The sequence below is a fragment of the Vespa velutina genome, chromosome 2, assembly GCF_912470025.1.
Source record: "Vespa velutina chromosome 2, iVesVel2.1, whole genome shotgun sequence".
In the NCBI taxonomy this organism is placed as follows: Eukaryota; Metazoa; Arthropoda; class Insecta; order Hymenoptera; family Vespidae; genus Vespa; species Vespa velutina.
In genome coordinates this window covers 2089712-2105935 of record NC_062189.1, presented here as the reverse complement: position 1 = coordinate 2105935, position 16224 = coordinate 2089712, and the positions used below count along the sequence as shown (strand labels likewise).

Genomic DNA, 16224 nt, shown 5'->3' with positions numbered 1-16224 from the left:
TAGAATTGAACGAAGTGAAAGAGTCATTTCACTTTTCAAATTAAAATATTCAATCTGAGGATTCGATATTTCATTAGAGAAAGAAAAAAAAAAGAAAAAGAAGAAAAAAAGAGAAGATTCAAACAAATCAAATAAAAAAAAAAAAAAAAAAAAAAAAAAAAAACACTTGACTTATTGTCACGATTGCAAACATATAAAAATAATAATTTGACTATTTCGATAATACGTGAAGTTATCAATTAGTACGTTAGATATAGTAAAACAATGACGTGTTTACATCTTTTTAATAAGTTATAAATTAAGTTAATAAGAGACACGTATAAGGATGATAAAAAACACCGATTGATTCTCTTTATATTTCCTTAGAATGGAAAAGATATTCAACAATGCGACCACGAATAAGAATAGAAAATTTATGCGTGTCATTCGCGAATAAATACATTTTCCTGCTCCGCAATGCGCTTTATTTTTCGTCAATTACGTCATGATCTTCAAAGTAGGTGAGAGACCACGATGGTGGAGACGCGCCATGGCAAGATGCTACCGAGTGAAAGCATGGGTCAGCGTAAAGGCCAGGCAGCAACATTCTTACTCGATATAGCCATACACACATACATACACACACGTGTATGTGTTTATATATATATATATATATATATATATATATATATATATAGCATATAACACACCCTTAGAAATATATGCGCGCGCGCACATACACCTATACGTATATATATATATATATATGCAGACACAAAGAGACAGTAATTTATTTGTACGGATTGTGTCTTAATGTGTGTGTATATATACATATATATATATATATATATGTTAGGAGTGTACTCTGAAAAGTCTATGAGAGTACGGAAGTCAGTTGAAAATCTAACCTGTGAAACCTGTATTTTTATTACAAACGTAACACAACGTTCGTTTGTAACTTAAAGTTTGCTAAATGTGATATATATGTATATATATATATATATGTATACTATATAAATATTATTTTACGCGACAGAAGTGAACAAATATTATGACAACAAGATCACGGTAATTCCCGAACGTTTGCTTAACGATTCCCATGAGCAAACGTTTTTTTATTAATTAATTCATCTATTGAACATTTCAGAATTATCATTTATGTTCATATCATTTCGCACGATTTACCTTATTCTAGGCATAAAAGACATATTTACAAAAAAAAAAGATAGATAGAAAAGATAGAGAGATAGGGAAAGATGGATAGGATCGTACATATATCTTTTGTAATCACACATTACGTGGTCTTACGAACACACTAAAGCGTAGAACTTACAAAATAAGGTAAAAGCGAGTCATTATATACCATATAGTGGAGCAGCGAAGGTAAAAGAAGAAGGTAGAAGAATCGTAACGCTACAGTAAGCAACCAAGCAAGCAACTGTCTGTCCGTCTGCCTACTTACTTGCTTGCAGTCGTGAGAAACTTTTGCTTCAAAGAAATCCTCCTCTTCTCGAAACTTCTCGAATCCACGAGTTAAAAGATAGACAAAAGACGATATCATTTGATCGTTCTCTAACCTACGTATATATATATATATATATATAACCTACGTATATATATATATATATATATAACCTACGTATATATATATATATACGTACATACAATGCATAAATAAATACGTATACACATGTCAACATATATTTCGAGGTTATGACAAATACACAATCGTGAATTCATTAAATGAAATAATATAATCGTTAATAAAACTTTTGAATGATTAAGTTCAAAGTTAAGAATAATTATGTCGTATAAGCTAAGATCATAACGATAATTGATATTATAATTGCGATAGTTACCAAATAGTGTATATGTTCAATTAACTGTAAAGCATTATATTATTTTTATATATCTTCTTTCGACATTGCATGTGTGTATAGAGAGGGGGAGAGAAAGAGAGAGAAAGAGAGAGAGAGAGAGAAAGAGAAGAGGAAAAAAATAGAAAAAGAAGAAAAAAAAATCATTGCGCACTTTCTCATTCAGAACGTGGACGATATACTTACGTATGTACATAAATACATACGTATACGTACAAAACATCATGTATGTATACACTTATGTATCTATGTATATATACTAGGGAAGCCCTGGACAATGTCCGAATGGCGTCCCGGTTTTTTGAAGGAGGCCGCTGGCTACTAACCTTTCGAAAGTGTTTTTTTCTCTCTGTCCCTCTGTTACGCTCTTCCTCATTTTAGTCGTAAAAAAAGGAAGGTTCCTGTGAAAGTTGCCTTCTGGCTACCACGCGGTTTCCTCCTCCCTCTACCTCTCTTTCTTTCTCTCTCTCTTTCTTTCTCTCTTTCTCTCTCTCTTTCGCTCTCACACACACACACACACACACACACACACACACGTACATCGCATCTTCCTATCGAGGTGCTTCTACTTGTTTGTACGCTGAGTATCGCGTTCGATGTGTTTACCTCATTGCCCCCCTCCCCTTCCCACTCCCCCATATGTCTTCTGTTCCTCTTTCACGATGATGATAATATAGTATATGTTTTATACATATACTTCTCATGTATTTATATACATATATATATATATATATATATATATATATATATGTATACACATTTGTGACGTGAGAGAGGACACGGAGAGATGCTCACCTCAGTATGTGGGATTCCTATTTTCCTCTGATTCGTTTTCTCCCTACACTAAAAGTAAATGGCGTGTCAATGAGCGGTCGCTTTCGCTGGCGCATCGTGCGTGCGTAGAGACGCCACTACCACCACTGTACCTTCAAGCTACTATACTACTATTATTACTATCACTGTAGCTTCCAATTCTTCTTCGAAATTCTTTATCGTATATATATATATATATATGTATATATATATGTAAATATATATGTGTATAGACATGTTCGTTTTGTTTCTTTAAATTATTATCTTTGAATATTGTTTTTTAATAATATGCGTGTATACGTATTATGTAAGAAGTATGCATGTACCTAAAGACCTGGTATATTTCTTGTAATATTCTTGAAATTTTGCCAAATATTTTTTTTGTTCTTTCTTCTATGTTTTTATTATTGTCGAATACTCTTAATATGCACTTTGCTATATATATATATATATATATATATCCAAGTGTTAGGTATATTTATGATAATATCAGTTTGCAAAATATTTCTCTTTTGTTATTTTTTTCGAATTGTTCTCGGCGAATATTCATACATATTCATGTATATTTATGTAGATACAAATGTAAATATAAATGCATTTATGCGAATGATATACATACATATGTAATTTTTTAAGAATTATTAGGGATATATATATATTTTTTTTATATATAGTAATTTATATATGTAATTTTTTAAGAATTATAAATATATATATATATATATATATATTTTTCTTTTTTACTCGACAGAAATAAAATAATGCAGACGTGTTTTATAATTACATATGTCGACTGCTATTTCTCATGATCGAGCTGTAATTCTCTAAGTATGTGTGTAAGTAAGAGGGATATATCTATGTATGTGTGTAAGAGATAGAGATAGAATCGTCTCGAACAAAGGTGAACAGTGAAAGTGCACTCTTTCCGGAGTGCAGCGTCTTTTGGAAAGACGATCGTGAGAATTTCCATGCGTATTTTCTCGTATAATATATATGTATATACTTCATGTATTCATACAATGTATACAATACGGAAGTTCATTTAAGGTTTTAACTAACCTATCACCTTCCTATAGAAATTATGGAATATTTAAAGACTATGTATTTACATTAGATGAATTGTAAATTTACGGCTGAGTAAATTACAATCGATATAGATAATCTTTGTCAATTTATCATAGACTATTCTTTCTCTTTCTCTCTCTCTTTCTTTCTCTATTCTAACGATAAAAAGAAAAAGAAAAAAAAATTGGTTAAGAGGGGTCGATAGATAAAAAAATGATTAGTCAGTGTGATTTATGTAAAAATACATAAAAAAGCTTTATTTCGCCACCGTTTTCTTGCAAAAAATAAGTATAAAAAACTCCTTCTAAACGTCGTCAGCATCATCATCATTATCATCATCGTCATGATCGTTTTCGTCGTCATCATCATCATTGTCGTCGTTATCGTCGTCATTATTATTATTATCATCATCATTATTATCGTCATTATCATCATCGTCTTCATCATCATCAGCAGCAGCAACAGCAGCGAATGCTGCTGCAACACGAGCAGCAGCAATGGCAGCAGCAGCGGCGGCGTCGTCTTTGTCGTCATCATAGTCGTCGTCGTCGTTGTTGTTGTTGTTGTTGTTGTTATCGTTGTTGTTGCATCATTAATTATCATCATTTTTGTCGTCGTCATCATCAACATCGCGATCGTCATTATTATCATTATTATGCTCGTGTATCCGCGCGCATCGTAGAACATTATTATCATATCGTCGTCGTATTGATGAGAATCGGCGCTCGTCGTATTACGCTCGTAATAAGAACGTAGCGTGGTGGGTGTAATAGTGATTTGGTGAACGGAGAAGAGAGTAAGGGCCGGTTCGGCTGTCTTGTGACTAGTATGGGCCGGATCCTCCGGGTGGTCCGTAATTCGAGCTTGGTCCGCTTGGTCCAGTACCACCGATACCTCCCCCGATTCCACCACCTCCTGATCCGCCGTGTCCGTCACCGATTCCACCACCGATACCACCACCACCGATTCCACCGCCGATTCCGCCGCCAATTCCACCGCCAATTCCACCGCCAATTCCACCGCCAATTCCACCGCCAATTCCACCGCCAATTCCACCGCCACCACCACCACCACCTCCGGATGTGACTTCCTTCTGCAATAAGACAAAATTCGATGTGATCGATTATTCCTTATCCTTTTCTTCTTCTTAAATTTTCTTTTAATCTCTAACACATACCTGAGTTTTGTATTTGATGAAGTAAACTTCTGGTTTGCTAGGTTGCGTTGGAGCAATAGTAGGTAGACTGATTTCAGGTGCCTCTTCTGGTTTCTTGACTAGGACGTAGATAAGAGTCTTCTGTTCATCTTGTTGTGGCAATGCTGGTATGACTGGTGCAGTTGGCGTAGGTGGAGTGGGTGCCTTGATGAAGATAATCTTGTAATGTTTCTGAGGTGGCGGGGGTGGAGCTATCGGCCTCGCTGGTCTATCCTCAGGTGCCTCGGGTGGTGGTACATGAACGTAGATGTGCTTCTGGATGAGGGAACCTCCACCGAAGCCACCGCCGCCACCACCACCACCACCACCACCAAATCCACCTCCGAGACCACCTCCGAAACCACCTCCGAAGCCACCACCGAGTCCACCTCCGAGTCCGCCTCCTCCTAATCCACCTCCTCCTAATCCACCTCCTCCTAATCCACCTCCTCCTAATCCACCTAATCCTCCTAATCCACCTAATCCTCCTCCGAAGCCACCGCCTCCTCCGCCACCGCTAGGTGCACCATAACTTCCGCTTGGTTGACTGTACGAATAACCGGCTTCTGGCCGTGCCATCGCCACGGCGGCGATCGTCAGGATCTGAAATTCCATGTTGAGGATTCACTCTCGAGACCCTTTCTCTTCTCGAAAATCGTTTCTATCGATTACACGCGCTCGACCACAGAGTGAAAGTGGCAAACACTAACGTTATATATTCAATGCAACTCCAACGGGAAATTCTCAGACTTATCTTCTTTATTTATTTATTTAATTATATATTTTGTTTTTCTGTCTTTTCTTTTTTTTTTACTTCCCCGTTTTTCTTTTCCCTCTCCCTAATTTATCTTCGACCCGGCTCCCTCTTTTTTTTACTTATTTTTTCAAATCTCTTACATTTCAGTATTTCTACGAACGCGTGCTTACCGTAGCACTTTGACTACATGCATGCACATGAAAAAAAAAAAAAAAGAAAAAAAGAAGAACTGAAAAACCGTAAATGTTCTTCAGTGAAATCTTCAAAGGCAAGGTATTACGTAAAAACTAGTATTACGTGTTTTCTCTATCTCTTTGAGATTTCAACAACGTATCGACTTAGAATGCGTTTCCCGATTAATCCTGCGCTTTCGAAAAAAAGAGAGACAGAGAAGAAAAAAGAAGAACACTCTCGAAGCATCATTGAGAAAGTCTATATAAGTATGTATATACTTATATGCACGAGGAATTGTTACGATTCTTTTATTTAAAAAAAAAAAGAAAAAAAAAGAAAGAAAAAAAAATAGAAGAAAAGGAAAATAATGAGAGAAAAAGAAAAATTTATATCAAATGCGATGTGATCAATTAAAATCGTAACCGATAGAAATGGCCAACATGGAAAAAGTTCAGGAAACTCTCCCTCTCTCCTTCCTACCCTTTCTCTTTCTTTCTCTCTCTCTCTCTCTCTTTCTCTCTCCCTCTTTCTTTGAGAAGAACAATGACCCCTTGGTTTAATCTCTCTTCAATTAAAAAAAAAAAAAAAAAAAAAAAATCACAAGAAAAAGGAGAAGAAAAGAAGAATCCAATTTCACGAAACGCGAATGGAATGAACTTTTTTCGATTTCTCATCCATCCATAAACGATCGACATAATTTCCTTTTCTTGATAATTTAAGTCTTCTTCGATTGAGAAGAAAAAAAAGAAAAAAGAAAAAAAAGGTAATTAAAAGGAAAACACTTAGGTGTCTTTGTTAAGTAATCGATTAAACTGAATAAAAAAATATGATGGATGTTACGTGATGGAAAGATCAAGTGAGTGAGAGAGAGAGAGAGAGAGAGAGAGAGAGAGAGAGAGAGAGAGAGACAAAGAGAAAGAGCAGGAAGTTGAGGATGGTACTACTCACCATGAATGCCCTCATGATTGCTGCTGTTCCTTGATATGAGGACTGATGCTCCGTGGTTGTCTTGAGATCCCCTTTTATACGGGCCAGCTTGGACCCCACTCGTGTTGGGAACCATCACCTATGAGATGCGACGGAGCTATTGCGAATCTCTCTTTCTCTTTCTCTTTCTCTCTCTCTCTCTCTCTCTCTCTCTCTCTCTCTCTCTCTCTCTCTCTCTGTCTTTCTTTCTCTTTTTCTCTGTGTCTTTGCCCCTTTCTCTTCCTCTTTCTCTTCGCAACTTTTCGCAACGTAAACATACTTCCGATTCGAATCCTTTATACTTCCGGTGAATAAATTACTAAACAATTTCATTATTCTTGGAATACTTTATATATATATATATATATATATATATATATATATATATATATATATATATAATATATATATATATACATTAACAAAATATATATTTTATCCAATCGATATCATTTTTATCTCTCCTTTTTTCATTTTCTTTACTTTTCGTCCCTTTTCTTTCCTTCTTTCCTATTTCCTGTTTCTTTTTTTTTTTCTATTTATTTCAAAGTAAAAGTAAATAAATTTCTTTCTTCTCTCTCTTTCTCTCTCTCTCTTTCTCTCTCTCATCAAATTACACAATTTCTCAATAGTACCAAAGACATTGCTTAATTTAGAAAAGATTTCAAAATTCAAGACGGACACTTCAATGCGCACATTCGTTTGGAAATGTTTGTATAAAAAAATATGCATATAGATATCACATTGAATATATATATATGTGTATGTATGTATGTATGTATGTATGTATGTATGTATATATTTAAAGAGAAAAAAGTTAAATTCACATTTCGATTGTTATTTATATCTCTTGGCGACATTTTTTTATTTTACGGAACCATTTTTTCTATGTCGATAAAGTAGGAATTTTTTGTCATATTGTGTATATATATATATTATATACACACATATATACTCATATGTAGTATAATCGATCAATAATGTTAAAAAATACGATACATTGTAATATCGATAACATCGTATTTTAATCGAATAACTCGATCGAAGTTAACATTTTATTGGTTATGTTTCATCGATTGAAATTCAAATGAAGTAGAAACATAGTAAGAAGATACTGATGTAATTGATACACAGGTAACAGAACGTTTCAATGAAACATGAATACATTGACAAAGATAGCTTTGTTATGTTATATCGGTAATTGATGAAAAAAAAAAAAAAAAGAATTGATAAACGTCTATGATAATTATATTTTCTTTATTTTTTTTTATTCTTTTTCTTTCCTTAACTCTCAACAAAATAGACAGTATTACGACGTTCATAGCATTTTCAGTGGCAAAAGTGGATCACTAGTCACGTTGCGTTTTCTTATGGCAAGTAAGTGCGACCGAGCAGCAACGAAACGTTAACCTTGCCCGGTGATAGTGTACCAAGGCACGTCACTCTTACAAACACTCTCTGTGTCTGTCTAAAGGAGGAAGAGAGCGGAAGGGATATTTCATTCGTTAGTTCGTTAGATCGTTTTCTGGAGACGAGGCGTCGTGCGCTAGCAACTCTCATCGCAGTCGTAGTCACGATTGCGAAATAGAGAGTAGTCTCATCGGACAACGTCGGATGAGACTCTCTACGTGAGAGGGAGAGAACGGACTCTCCAATTTCATTTGTCCCGAATATTAATGCCATTCTTATATATATTATATAGGTTTGTTTCTACTTTTATATATATATATAAAATCATCGAATTTAATAAAGCAATTAAAAATTCTTTTTTACAATTGTTAATAATTATAATATTTAATTTCATCAATTATTTAGAATCGTTACAATTTCTTATTGTATTAAACTACAAGTCTGATATATATATATATATGTGTGTGTGTTATGTATGTATATATGTATATATTTAAATATTTCTTTCTATTTTATAATTTATAATTTTTTCAAATTTATAACCGATATATTGGACTCATATTAGAAATTTGTTCATTTTTTACATATGTTATATACTAATATAATTGTTTATTTTTATTTATTTTTATTTATTACGATTTATTTATTACGATATATATATATATATATAGATATATATATACATGTCATACACCATTATATATATATATATATATATATACACCATTATCATGGATGAATGCATACGAAGAGATTTGTAATATATATAGTATAATTCGTTTGAATACACAGTTCGCGACATCTATACATTAAAGTCGATAATGTATCAATCATTCACTGTAAGCACTATCGATAAATAAGATTGCGAATTTATCTTCAGATTAATACTTCGATTAACGCGCATCTTCCACGCCATCTAATGATTAGCGTCTGAGTTTACTATATTATTAATGCCTTCGTTCCAGGTAACGTCGTGTGTGTCGACAAAAAAAGTTTATTCGAAGAAAACTGAAATATAGCATTTTGATGCTGTCGTCATTAGACGCTTTAATAATTAATGATACCTTCGATGTGCTTGCGTGAGCGCGTGTGTAATTCATTAAACAAAGAAACATAACATAAACTTTGACATTTTTCATTTGGATCTTCTCCATTTGTATTTATATTTTTTTTATTATTATTTATATAAATTAAAGGAATAATTAATTAGATAATTTAATAAATTAAAGAAATAATTAATTAGATAATTTAATTGGTTGAAGTTTAATTGCACACACACACACACACACACGACGCGACGACGACGACACATACACCCAGATAACACACAGATAATTCTTAGTACAGAGATGGCGTTATACGTATAAAAGGCAATTTAACAGAAACGGTGAACCATAATCACGGTGGAGAACATATCGTAAGTACGTTTGGTTGGTACATTCGGTTGATCTCGGTATTACTCGGAAAATATCGTTTTTCACGAGGATTCACATTTCTTAGTGTGGCAACTTTTGAAAACAAATTACTTATTGTTAGAAAGAGAAACACAAGTAATTAAAAGGAAATGGGACTTTTATCCGAAGGAAGTCCACTTAGTTGGGAAGAAACGAAAAAATTGTCGGATCATGTGCGAAAGCATGGGATCATACAATTTATTAATATATATAAGAAACTCAGAGATAGACAAGGTGATGTACTCAAGTGGGGTGACGAGGTACGTAAAATCAATTCTTTGTCTCCTACTTTTTTTTTCTCCTCGACTCGAACATAGTTTGTGGTTAACATTTTCGCTTTGTCATTCTTCGAGTATTACTTCTTTATTATTCTTTTTCCTTATTTTTTCATTAACATTCATTTAAAGTTATCAGTCAAAAAGAATCATACAATGAGATAATATTTTTATCTTTTCATCGTTATGATACAATTGTTCTTACTCAATTAGAATATTAAATAAAAACAATGTCAACTATTTGTATTTTTATTGGAATTTTATTTCTAATATTAGAAATAGTTATTAAATTGATGACACATGAGACCTCTTTTAATTGTATCATTTTTCTACTCTGTTATTGGAATAAAATTAACTATCATTTAGCTCTTCTCTTGCATAAGCTAATAGAGATAAGATGATAAAGATTGCACAAAATGATGGAACATTGATGTTACACAATGATGTCATAAATCAAGATAATTTTATAAAATAACATTGCTGAAAAAAAAACACTTGTCGTAAATTTTGATTTGAATGATATTCTATAATATTTTATTATATTTGTCACAAGCTCAATGTTGTAAGAATCATCGGATTATTGAAATATAAATAAATTTAGTCGATATTTATTTGATACTTTTATTTTTATTAATCGATATTCTTATTTTAAATTTCATTATAAAGAATTATAATTTATAAATGAATCATTTTAAACAGGTAGAATACTTATTAGTAAAATTTGATGATGTAGCAAAAACAGCAAAACTTAGCTTAAGAGCCGACGAAATATTAAAAGTTTTAAATGAAAAAGAGCTGAAAGATCCGTCGTAAGTATAATATTCTTTTAATTATCAATTTGAAAGAATTTGAATTTAATGATAAATTATTCTGTCGAATAGAAATGTTAAATCGTTATGGCGACCAGAATATGGTGCATATATGATCGAAGGGACACCAGGGAAACCATATGGAGGTTTATTAGCACATTTTAATGTTGTAGAAGCAAACATGCGTTATCGTAGACAGGAAGCAACAAAATTATTAAAACATGGAGAAGTACTAATGTCACTGACCAATTTTCCAAGGTATTCAAGTAAATGTAGTTGTCAATTGTGTTATGATATAATAAACAAAATAATAATATATAGTGTTCATATATATATATATATATATATACATATATATATATGTATGTATATATATATATAATGTATATACTTTAGGCTAGGAGCATCAGATTTTACAGATCCTCCGGTTGTGCCTACTCCAAGTGCTGGAGCCTCCAGAAGCTTGTTTTTTCCAGATGAAGCAATATACCCAGGACACCCACGTTTTAAAACATTGACAAAAAATATTAGAGAACGTCGTGGAGAGAAAGTTGCTATAAACATTCCTAGTGTGTATTTTTATAAATATTATATCTATACATATATGAATTTTTTATATCAATCGTCATGGAAATGTAATATTATTTAATTAAGTATTTCTTTGTAGTTTACAAAGATACAAATGTTCCTTCTCCGTTTAAAGAAGATCTAATAAGTCAAGGAGATGATGGATCCAGTGGTAAAGCAGCGAAAATAGATCATGTTTATATGGATGCTATGGGTTTTGGAATGGGATGTTGTTGTTTACAACTTACTTTTCAAGCTTGTAATATAGATGAAGGTCGAACATTGTATGATCAACTTACACCATTGTGTCCAATCATGGTTAGTGAGTTAAATTTAATAAATCATATATTTGCAAATAAAGGAATGTTGAGTTAGAATACTTGTTCGTGCATACGTTACAGACATTTGTTTAACATTCGACAGTTGGCTTTAACTGCTGCTAGCCCATTTTATCGCGGATATGTGACAGATGTTGATTGTCGATGGAATGTAATTTCCTGCTCAGTCGACTGTAGAACGCAAGAAGAACGTGGATTGAAACCTTTGGAAGAAAATCAATTCAGAATTCATAAATCTAGATATGATTCCATTGATTCATACCTCAGTGAACAAGGAGATAAATATAATGATGTTCCACTGATATATGACACTGAAATATACAAGCAGTTATTAGATAATGGAATTGATAGATTACTTGCTCAACATATAGCTCATTTATTTATCAGAGATTCTGTATCTTTGTTTTCTGAAAAAATACATCAAAATGATTTGGAAGATACCGATCATTTTGAAGTAAGTAATTTTAACGATATTAGTTAATTGGACGAAATTTTTCATTCTTCTCTATTTATAAATATTACATAAATAATTTTTCAGAATATTCAATCGACCAATTGGCAAACAATGCGATTCAAACCACCACCTCCATATTCTTCTATAGGATGGCGAGTTGAATTTCGGCCATGTGAAGTACAAATTACAGATTTCGAAAATGCAGCTATTGTTTGTTTTATTGTACTTCTAACAAGAGTTATACTCAGTTACAAATTAAATTTACTTATTCCAATTAGTAAGGTTGATCAAAACATGGCTAAAGCACAAAAAAGAAATGCTGTTAAAAATGAAAAGTTTTGGTTTCGTAAAGATATTACATCAAATACTGTAAAGAAAGATAATACAGAAGAGGAGTATGATGAGTTTACCATTAATGAAATTATTAATGGCAAGGTACTAATTCGATGAAGTAATTAAGTTTATCATATGGAACATATATAAAAATATATATGTATATTTACAGAATGGCGTTTTTCCTGGATTAATACCATTGGTTAATTCTTATCTTGCTAATATGGATGTGGATGCAGATACACATTGTACAGTACAAAGATACATGAAATTAATTCAAAGACGTGCATCTGGTGAACTCCTAACAACAGCTGCATGGCTTAGAAAAGAAGTAATCTCACATCCAGAATACAAGTTAGTTATTTTGTTTTTTTTTTTTATTCTTACTCGAAGTAATAATATTATTAGCACTTCGTATAAGAGTATATAATATATTAATCTACAATCTATATCTATGATACAGACATGATTCTGTCATAACACAACGTATCAACTACGACTTAATGAAAAAGATAGATAGTATCGTATCCAATGAAGTTTCTTGCCCAGAATTACTTGGACCATGCATAGCATCTAAAACAACCGAAACAATACCACCAGCTGTTGCTAAAGCAGAAAAGTGCCGAGACATGGATTGTTAATGATAGTATTTTTACTATGACCCAATTTTTTGCAGGTATATCAATAAACTTTATAATTTATTTTATTCGATATGCGTTGTACGTATGTCACTTAATATCTACTTTAAAAAGAAAAGAAAAAAAAAAAAAAATCAAGAAAGAAATTTGCTTTTAATGCTTTGAAATTTTGTTTCGTTTATATTTATATTACAAATAATTTACATTCCATATGATGCATTAAGATGATTTTTAAGAAAATAATATTAAAATACATATTATCAGTATTTTTAAATAAAACAAATTTCTCTGTGTAATTAAAAATATAATGTACACAATTTCATTTTTTTTTCTTTTTCTTTATTATTTTTTTTTTTGTTTTAATATAATGACAGTGGTGCTGAATAAATATAGTAAAATAAGATTTTTTAAATGAACATAAATTTTCAAGAATTCTTATAACGATTAGTTATGTGACAGAATGTTGAATGTTCAATAAAAAGTATTTGTTACACAACTTGTTACACAAATACGATTGGAAATCCTGTAAATTATTTCATCAATTTTATTTTATTCATTTGAAATCTAAGTTGTTAAAATTTGGGAATCTCATATCAGTATTCTTTAAATTTTCTGCAATCCATCGATTAGCTTCAATTTCTAATGTTGGTGTAAAGAAATCCTTCCAACCACCACTTTGCCCTTGTCTGACAAACGTTTTTTTTTCCATGATATTGCATTCTTTTAATTCAGAATAATTTACCATTTGATTATTACGAAAATTCTTTATATCCAAATATGTTGCAAGTTTATTTAATTGTTCGTCACTATATACTTTTCCTAAGAATGTTGCAATTTTTTTAGTAGTTTGCAGGAAATTCTAGAAAGAAAACGATAAATAAAATATGTATAAATATATATATATATACATATATATATAAAGCATTTGAACACAGTTTAGATTATATTACAAAGTAAAATGATAGAGAGTAAATATTTTTACAATATCATATACATACTGCTTGTATTTCTTCATAAAATATAAACAAAACATTAGGATGTTCTTTAAGTGCCCAAGCCTCTTTTAAATGTTCCCAATATGGATTCCATGGAGCTAAAAATATAAAAAAATTCATCATTATATTATATCAATTAATCACAGATAATATTTATATAAATAATACCTACTTAAATTATTTTGAAAGTAATTCCAAAATTGTTCGAATGTACCTACATAACCCATTGTTTTTATATCCTTACACAAATTATACCATGAAACGCCCACATCCTTAGGATTTCTTGCAATATAAACTATCTAAAAAAAATTGTAATATAAAATTCTAATTATATGATAGGAATATTGGGATGTTCATAAATGATTATCCTGATTTCAACAGTTCATAATATTTTATATAAAACTGATTAATATGTTAAAGTTTATTAACTTTTTTTCTTTATGATTAGAAACTTTATTTATGGACCAATGCATAAGTTTGTGTTTCATTGCAAGTATCAGATAAATAATTATAATATATCATAAGCAGGATAATCATTTTTAGATACGCTCCATATGAAAATATTCAAATAGAATTTAAAAAAATAAAACAATTGAATACTTTCTTACTTTACAACCAGATTCCAAAATATTAGGTAATAGGCTAAATGGAAAATGTGTCTTAATAAATCTGGGTGAAGACATTTCTTCCAAAACTTCATATCCAGGTCTTGCAATTGATTTGCATAATTGCTCTTTACTTGAATCACCTTTATTCATTTCTATAAATTCCTTTGTTACTTCAGGGTGATTAAACAAGGAAAATCTAAAATACAAAGTTTTTATATATATTTATATATATAAATATTGTGTGTATTACGTATGTCCTTATGTGTGTGTGTAAAATTTTAATAGGAAAAATATTTCAGAGCCTTTTTTTCTTATTTAATTAAAAGATACATTTATCCTTACTCCAAAAATGGAAATTTTTCTGTAAGATATTTAGTTTTTGCTGTATCATAATCCAAATTATTGGACAACATCCAAACAAGTTCTTGAGTCAACGTGGTTCCTATCAATAGAAGAAAATTGATTAGTATTAGAAAAATAAGATAAAAGACAAAAAATAGGTAGATAAAAAATAAGATATTTATATTACATATGATTTAAAGTGGCATATATAAAAAAAAAAAAAATCTGAAAAGAAATAAATTTATATAAATATTTACCTGATCTTGGATAGGACGTTACCCAGATATCAGTGGATTTTGCTTTGAAATTATAAAATCCTTCTCCTTGTTTCGTGTAGTTAGATGGAAAAATATATTTTTTCGGCCCAACCATTACCCAACCAGTTCTCTCACCTTTGAATACTTTTAATAATTCTTTCGTTTGTTCTTCATTTAAAAATTCATATACGGGTAGTGTTAATCTATTCATCGTAACTATATTGCTATATCTTCTTCATTCGAAATTGAATTTACGAAAAAAACGAACACTTATGCTCATTAACTGTATTTATCTATAAAAATTATTTATTTAAAAAAAAAAAAAAATATATATATATATATATACAAACGAATTACACATACAATTTAATATATATTCCTTGATGTATAATTCTATTTAAATTGCTATATCCTCTAACTAAAGATATACGTTAATAAAATTTGAATAAATCAACAAATAAATAGAGTCACGCGAGCATCCATTCACTGGAAGTTCATCCGATATACTGGATATATAACTATTTGTTAACAGGTTTTATTGACTTGGAGTTAAGAACTCAGTAAGAATTTAGGCCGACCATTACACTACTTTCTCCATAATAACTAACGGCTTTCTCTATCTGTGACAACACCATTAAAAGTATGCAGAAATATAAAAAAAATGTAAAAATATTTATCCATACAATGATTAATTAAAGAGAGAGATCGATATTAGATTAAATGCATGTTTATTAAAATCTCTTTTTTTTTTCGTTAATGAAATAATGACAATCGTATATTATGTTGTTGTATATATATATATATATATATATATATATATATATATATATATATATACATATAATATTGCATATACATGTGTGTACATATATATGCATACATTATATATATAATGTACATATAACGCGCACGCGTAAC

General features: G+C 30.9%; 4 protein-coding genes across 7 annotated transcripts in view; 1 reads left to right on the top strand and 3 right to left on the bottom strand.

Annotated features, from left to right (window-relative positions):
- The window catches only part of LOC124946486 (echinoderm microtubule-associated protein-like CG42247), an 18804-nt gene extending 16036 nt beyond the window's left edge, over window positions 1-2768 (bottom strand). Inside the window, exons 1-2 of the mRNA XM_047487230.1 lie at window positions 2652-2768; window positions 1442-1495 (exon numbers count right to left, since the gene is read on the bottom strand). The gene's annotated coding sequence lies outside the window, so the exon portion shown is untranslated. The remainder of the gene's footprint in view (window positions 1-1441; window positions 1496-2651) is intronic.
- A 1211-nt stretch (window positions 2769-3979) lies between these two features.
- On the bottom strand, window positions 3980-7003 carry LOC124957660 (glycine-rich cell wall structural protein). The gene is made up of 3 exons (XM_047514758.1): window positions 6809-7003; window positions 4912-5532; window positions 3980-4827 (listed from the first exon to the last, which is right to left on the bottom strand). Exons 1-3 carry the CDS (start codon window positions 6821-6823, stop codon window positions 4558-4560), a joined length of 906 nt encoding a protein of 301 aa, XP_047370714.1. The 5' UTR covers window positions 6824-7003; the 3' UTR covers window positions 3980-4557.
- A 2219-nt stretch (window positions 7004-9222) lies between these two features.
- Window positions 9223-16076, top strand: LOC124957814 (glutamate--cysteine ligase). 4 transcript variants are annotated; one of them, XM_047515175.1, is made up of 10 exons: window positions 9225-9950; window positions 10665-10774; window positions 10847-11032; window positions 11171-11343; window positions 11442-11659; window positions 11765-12133; window positions 12218-12568; window positions 12639-12820; window positions 12930-13142; window positions 15839-16076. In XM_047515175.1, the coding sequence occupies exons 1-9, from the start codon at window positions 9801-9803 to the stop codon at window positions 13105-13107; spliced, it is 1917 nt and encodes a 638-aa protein (XP_047371131.1). In that variant the 5' UTR covers window positions 9225-9800; the 3' UTR covers window positions 13108-13142; window positions 15839-16076. The 4 variants fall into 4 exon arrangements, with proteins under 4 accessions (XP_047371135.1, XP_047371131.1, XP_047371132.1 ...); XM_047515176.1 differs by lacking the exon at window positions 15839-16076 and having other exon boundaries at window positions 9225-9653; window positions 9773-9950; window positions 12930-13625; XM_047515177.1 differs by lacking the exon at window positions 15839-16076 and having other exon boundaries at window positions 9225-9653; window positions 9737-9950; window positions 12930-13625.
- On the bottom strand, window positions 13638-16077 carry LOC124957815 (sulfotransferase 1E1-like). Its single transcript, XM_047515180.1, has 7 exons — window positions 15670-16077; window positions 15307-15599; window positions 15050-15149; window positions 14708-14903; window positions 14272-14398; window positions 14103-14197; window positions 13638-13963 (listed from the first exon to the last, which is right to left on the bottom strand). Exons 2-7 carry the CDS (start codon window positions 15515-15517, stop codon window positions 13658-13660), a joined length of 1035 nt encoding a protein of 344 aa, XP_047371136.1. The 5' UTR covers window positions 15518-15599; window positions 15670-16077; the 3' UTR covers window positions 13638-13657.
- Between the last annotated feature and the right edge of the window lie 147 nt (window positions 16078-16224).

What these genes read in the sequence shown, in the direction of transcription:
- LOC124957660 (XM_047514758.1), bottom strand. An exon ending in TCATCAAATACAAAACTCAG is followed by an intron (nt 4,828 to 4,911) that starts GTATGTGTTAGA and finishes GTCTTATTGCAG; the next exon opens with AAGGAAGTCACATCCGGAGG.
- LOC124957814 (XM_047515175.1), top strand. Translation starts at nt 9,801, where the DNA reads ATGGGACTTTTATCCGAAGGAAGTCCACTTAGTTGGGAAGAAACGAAA. An exon ending in AGTTGCTATAAACATTCCTA is followed by an intron (nt 11,344 to 11,441) that starts GTGTGTATTTTT and finishes ATTTCTTTGTAG; the next exon opens with TTTACAAAGATACAAATGTT. An exon ending in ATCTCACATCCAGAATACAA is followed by an intron (nt 12,821 to 12,929) that starts GTTAGTTATTTT and finishes TCTATGATACAG; the next exon opens with ACATGATTCTGTCATAACAC.
- LOC124957815 (XM_047515180.1), bottom strand. Translation starts at nt 15,517, where the DNA reads ATGAATAGATTAACACTACCCGTATATGAATTTTTAAATGAAGAACAA. An exon ending in AACGTCCTATCCAAGATCAG is followed by an intron (nt 15,150 to 15,306) that starts GTAAATATTTAT and finishes TTCTATTGATAG; the next exon opens with GAACCACGTTGACTCAAGAA. An exon ending in TTACTTTCAAAATAATTTAA is followed by an intron (nt 14,198 to 14,271) that starts GTAGGTATTATT and finishes TTATATTTTTAG; the next exon opens with CTCCATGGAATCCATATTGG.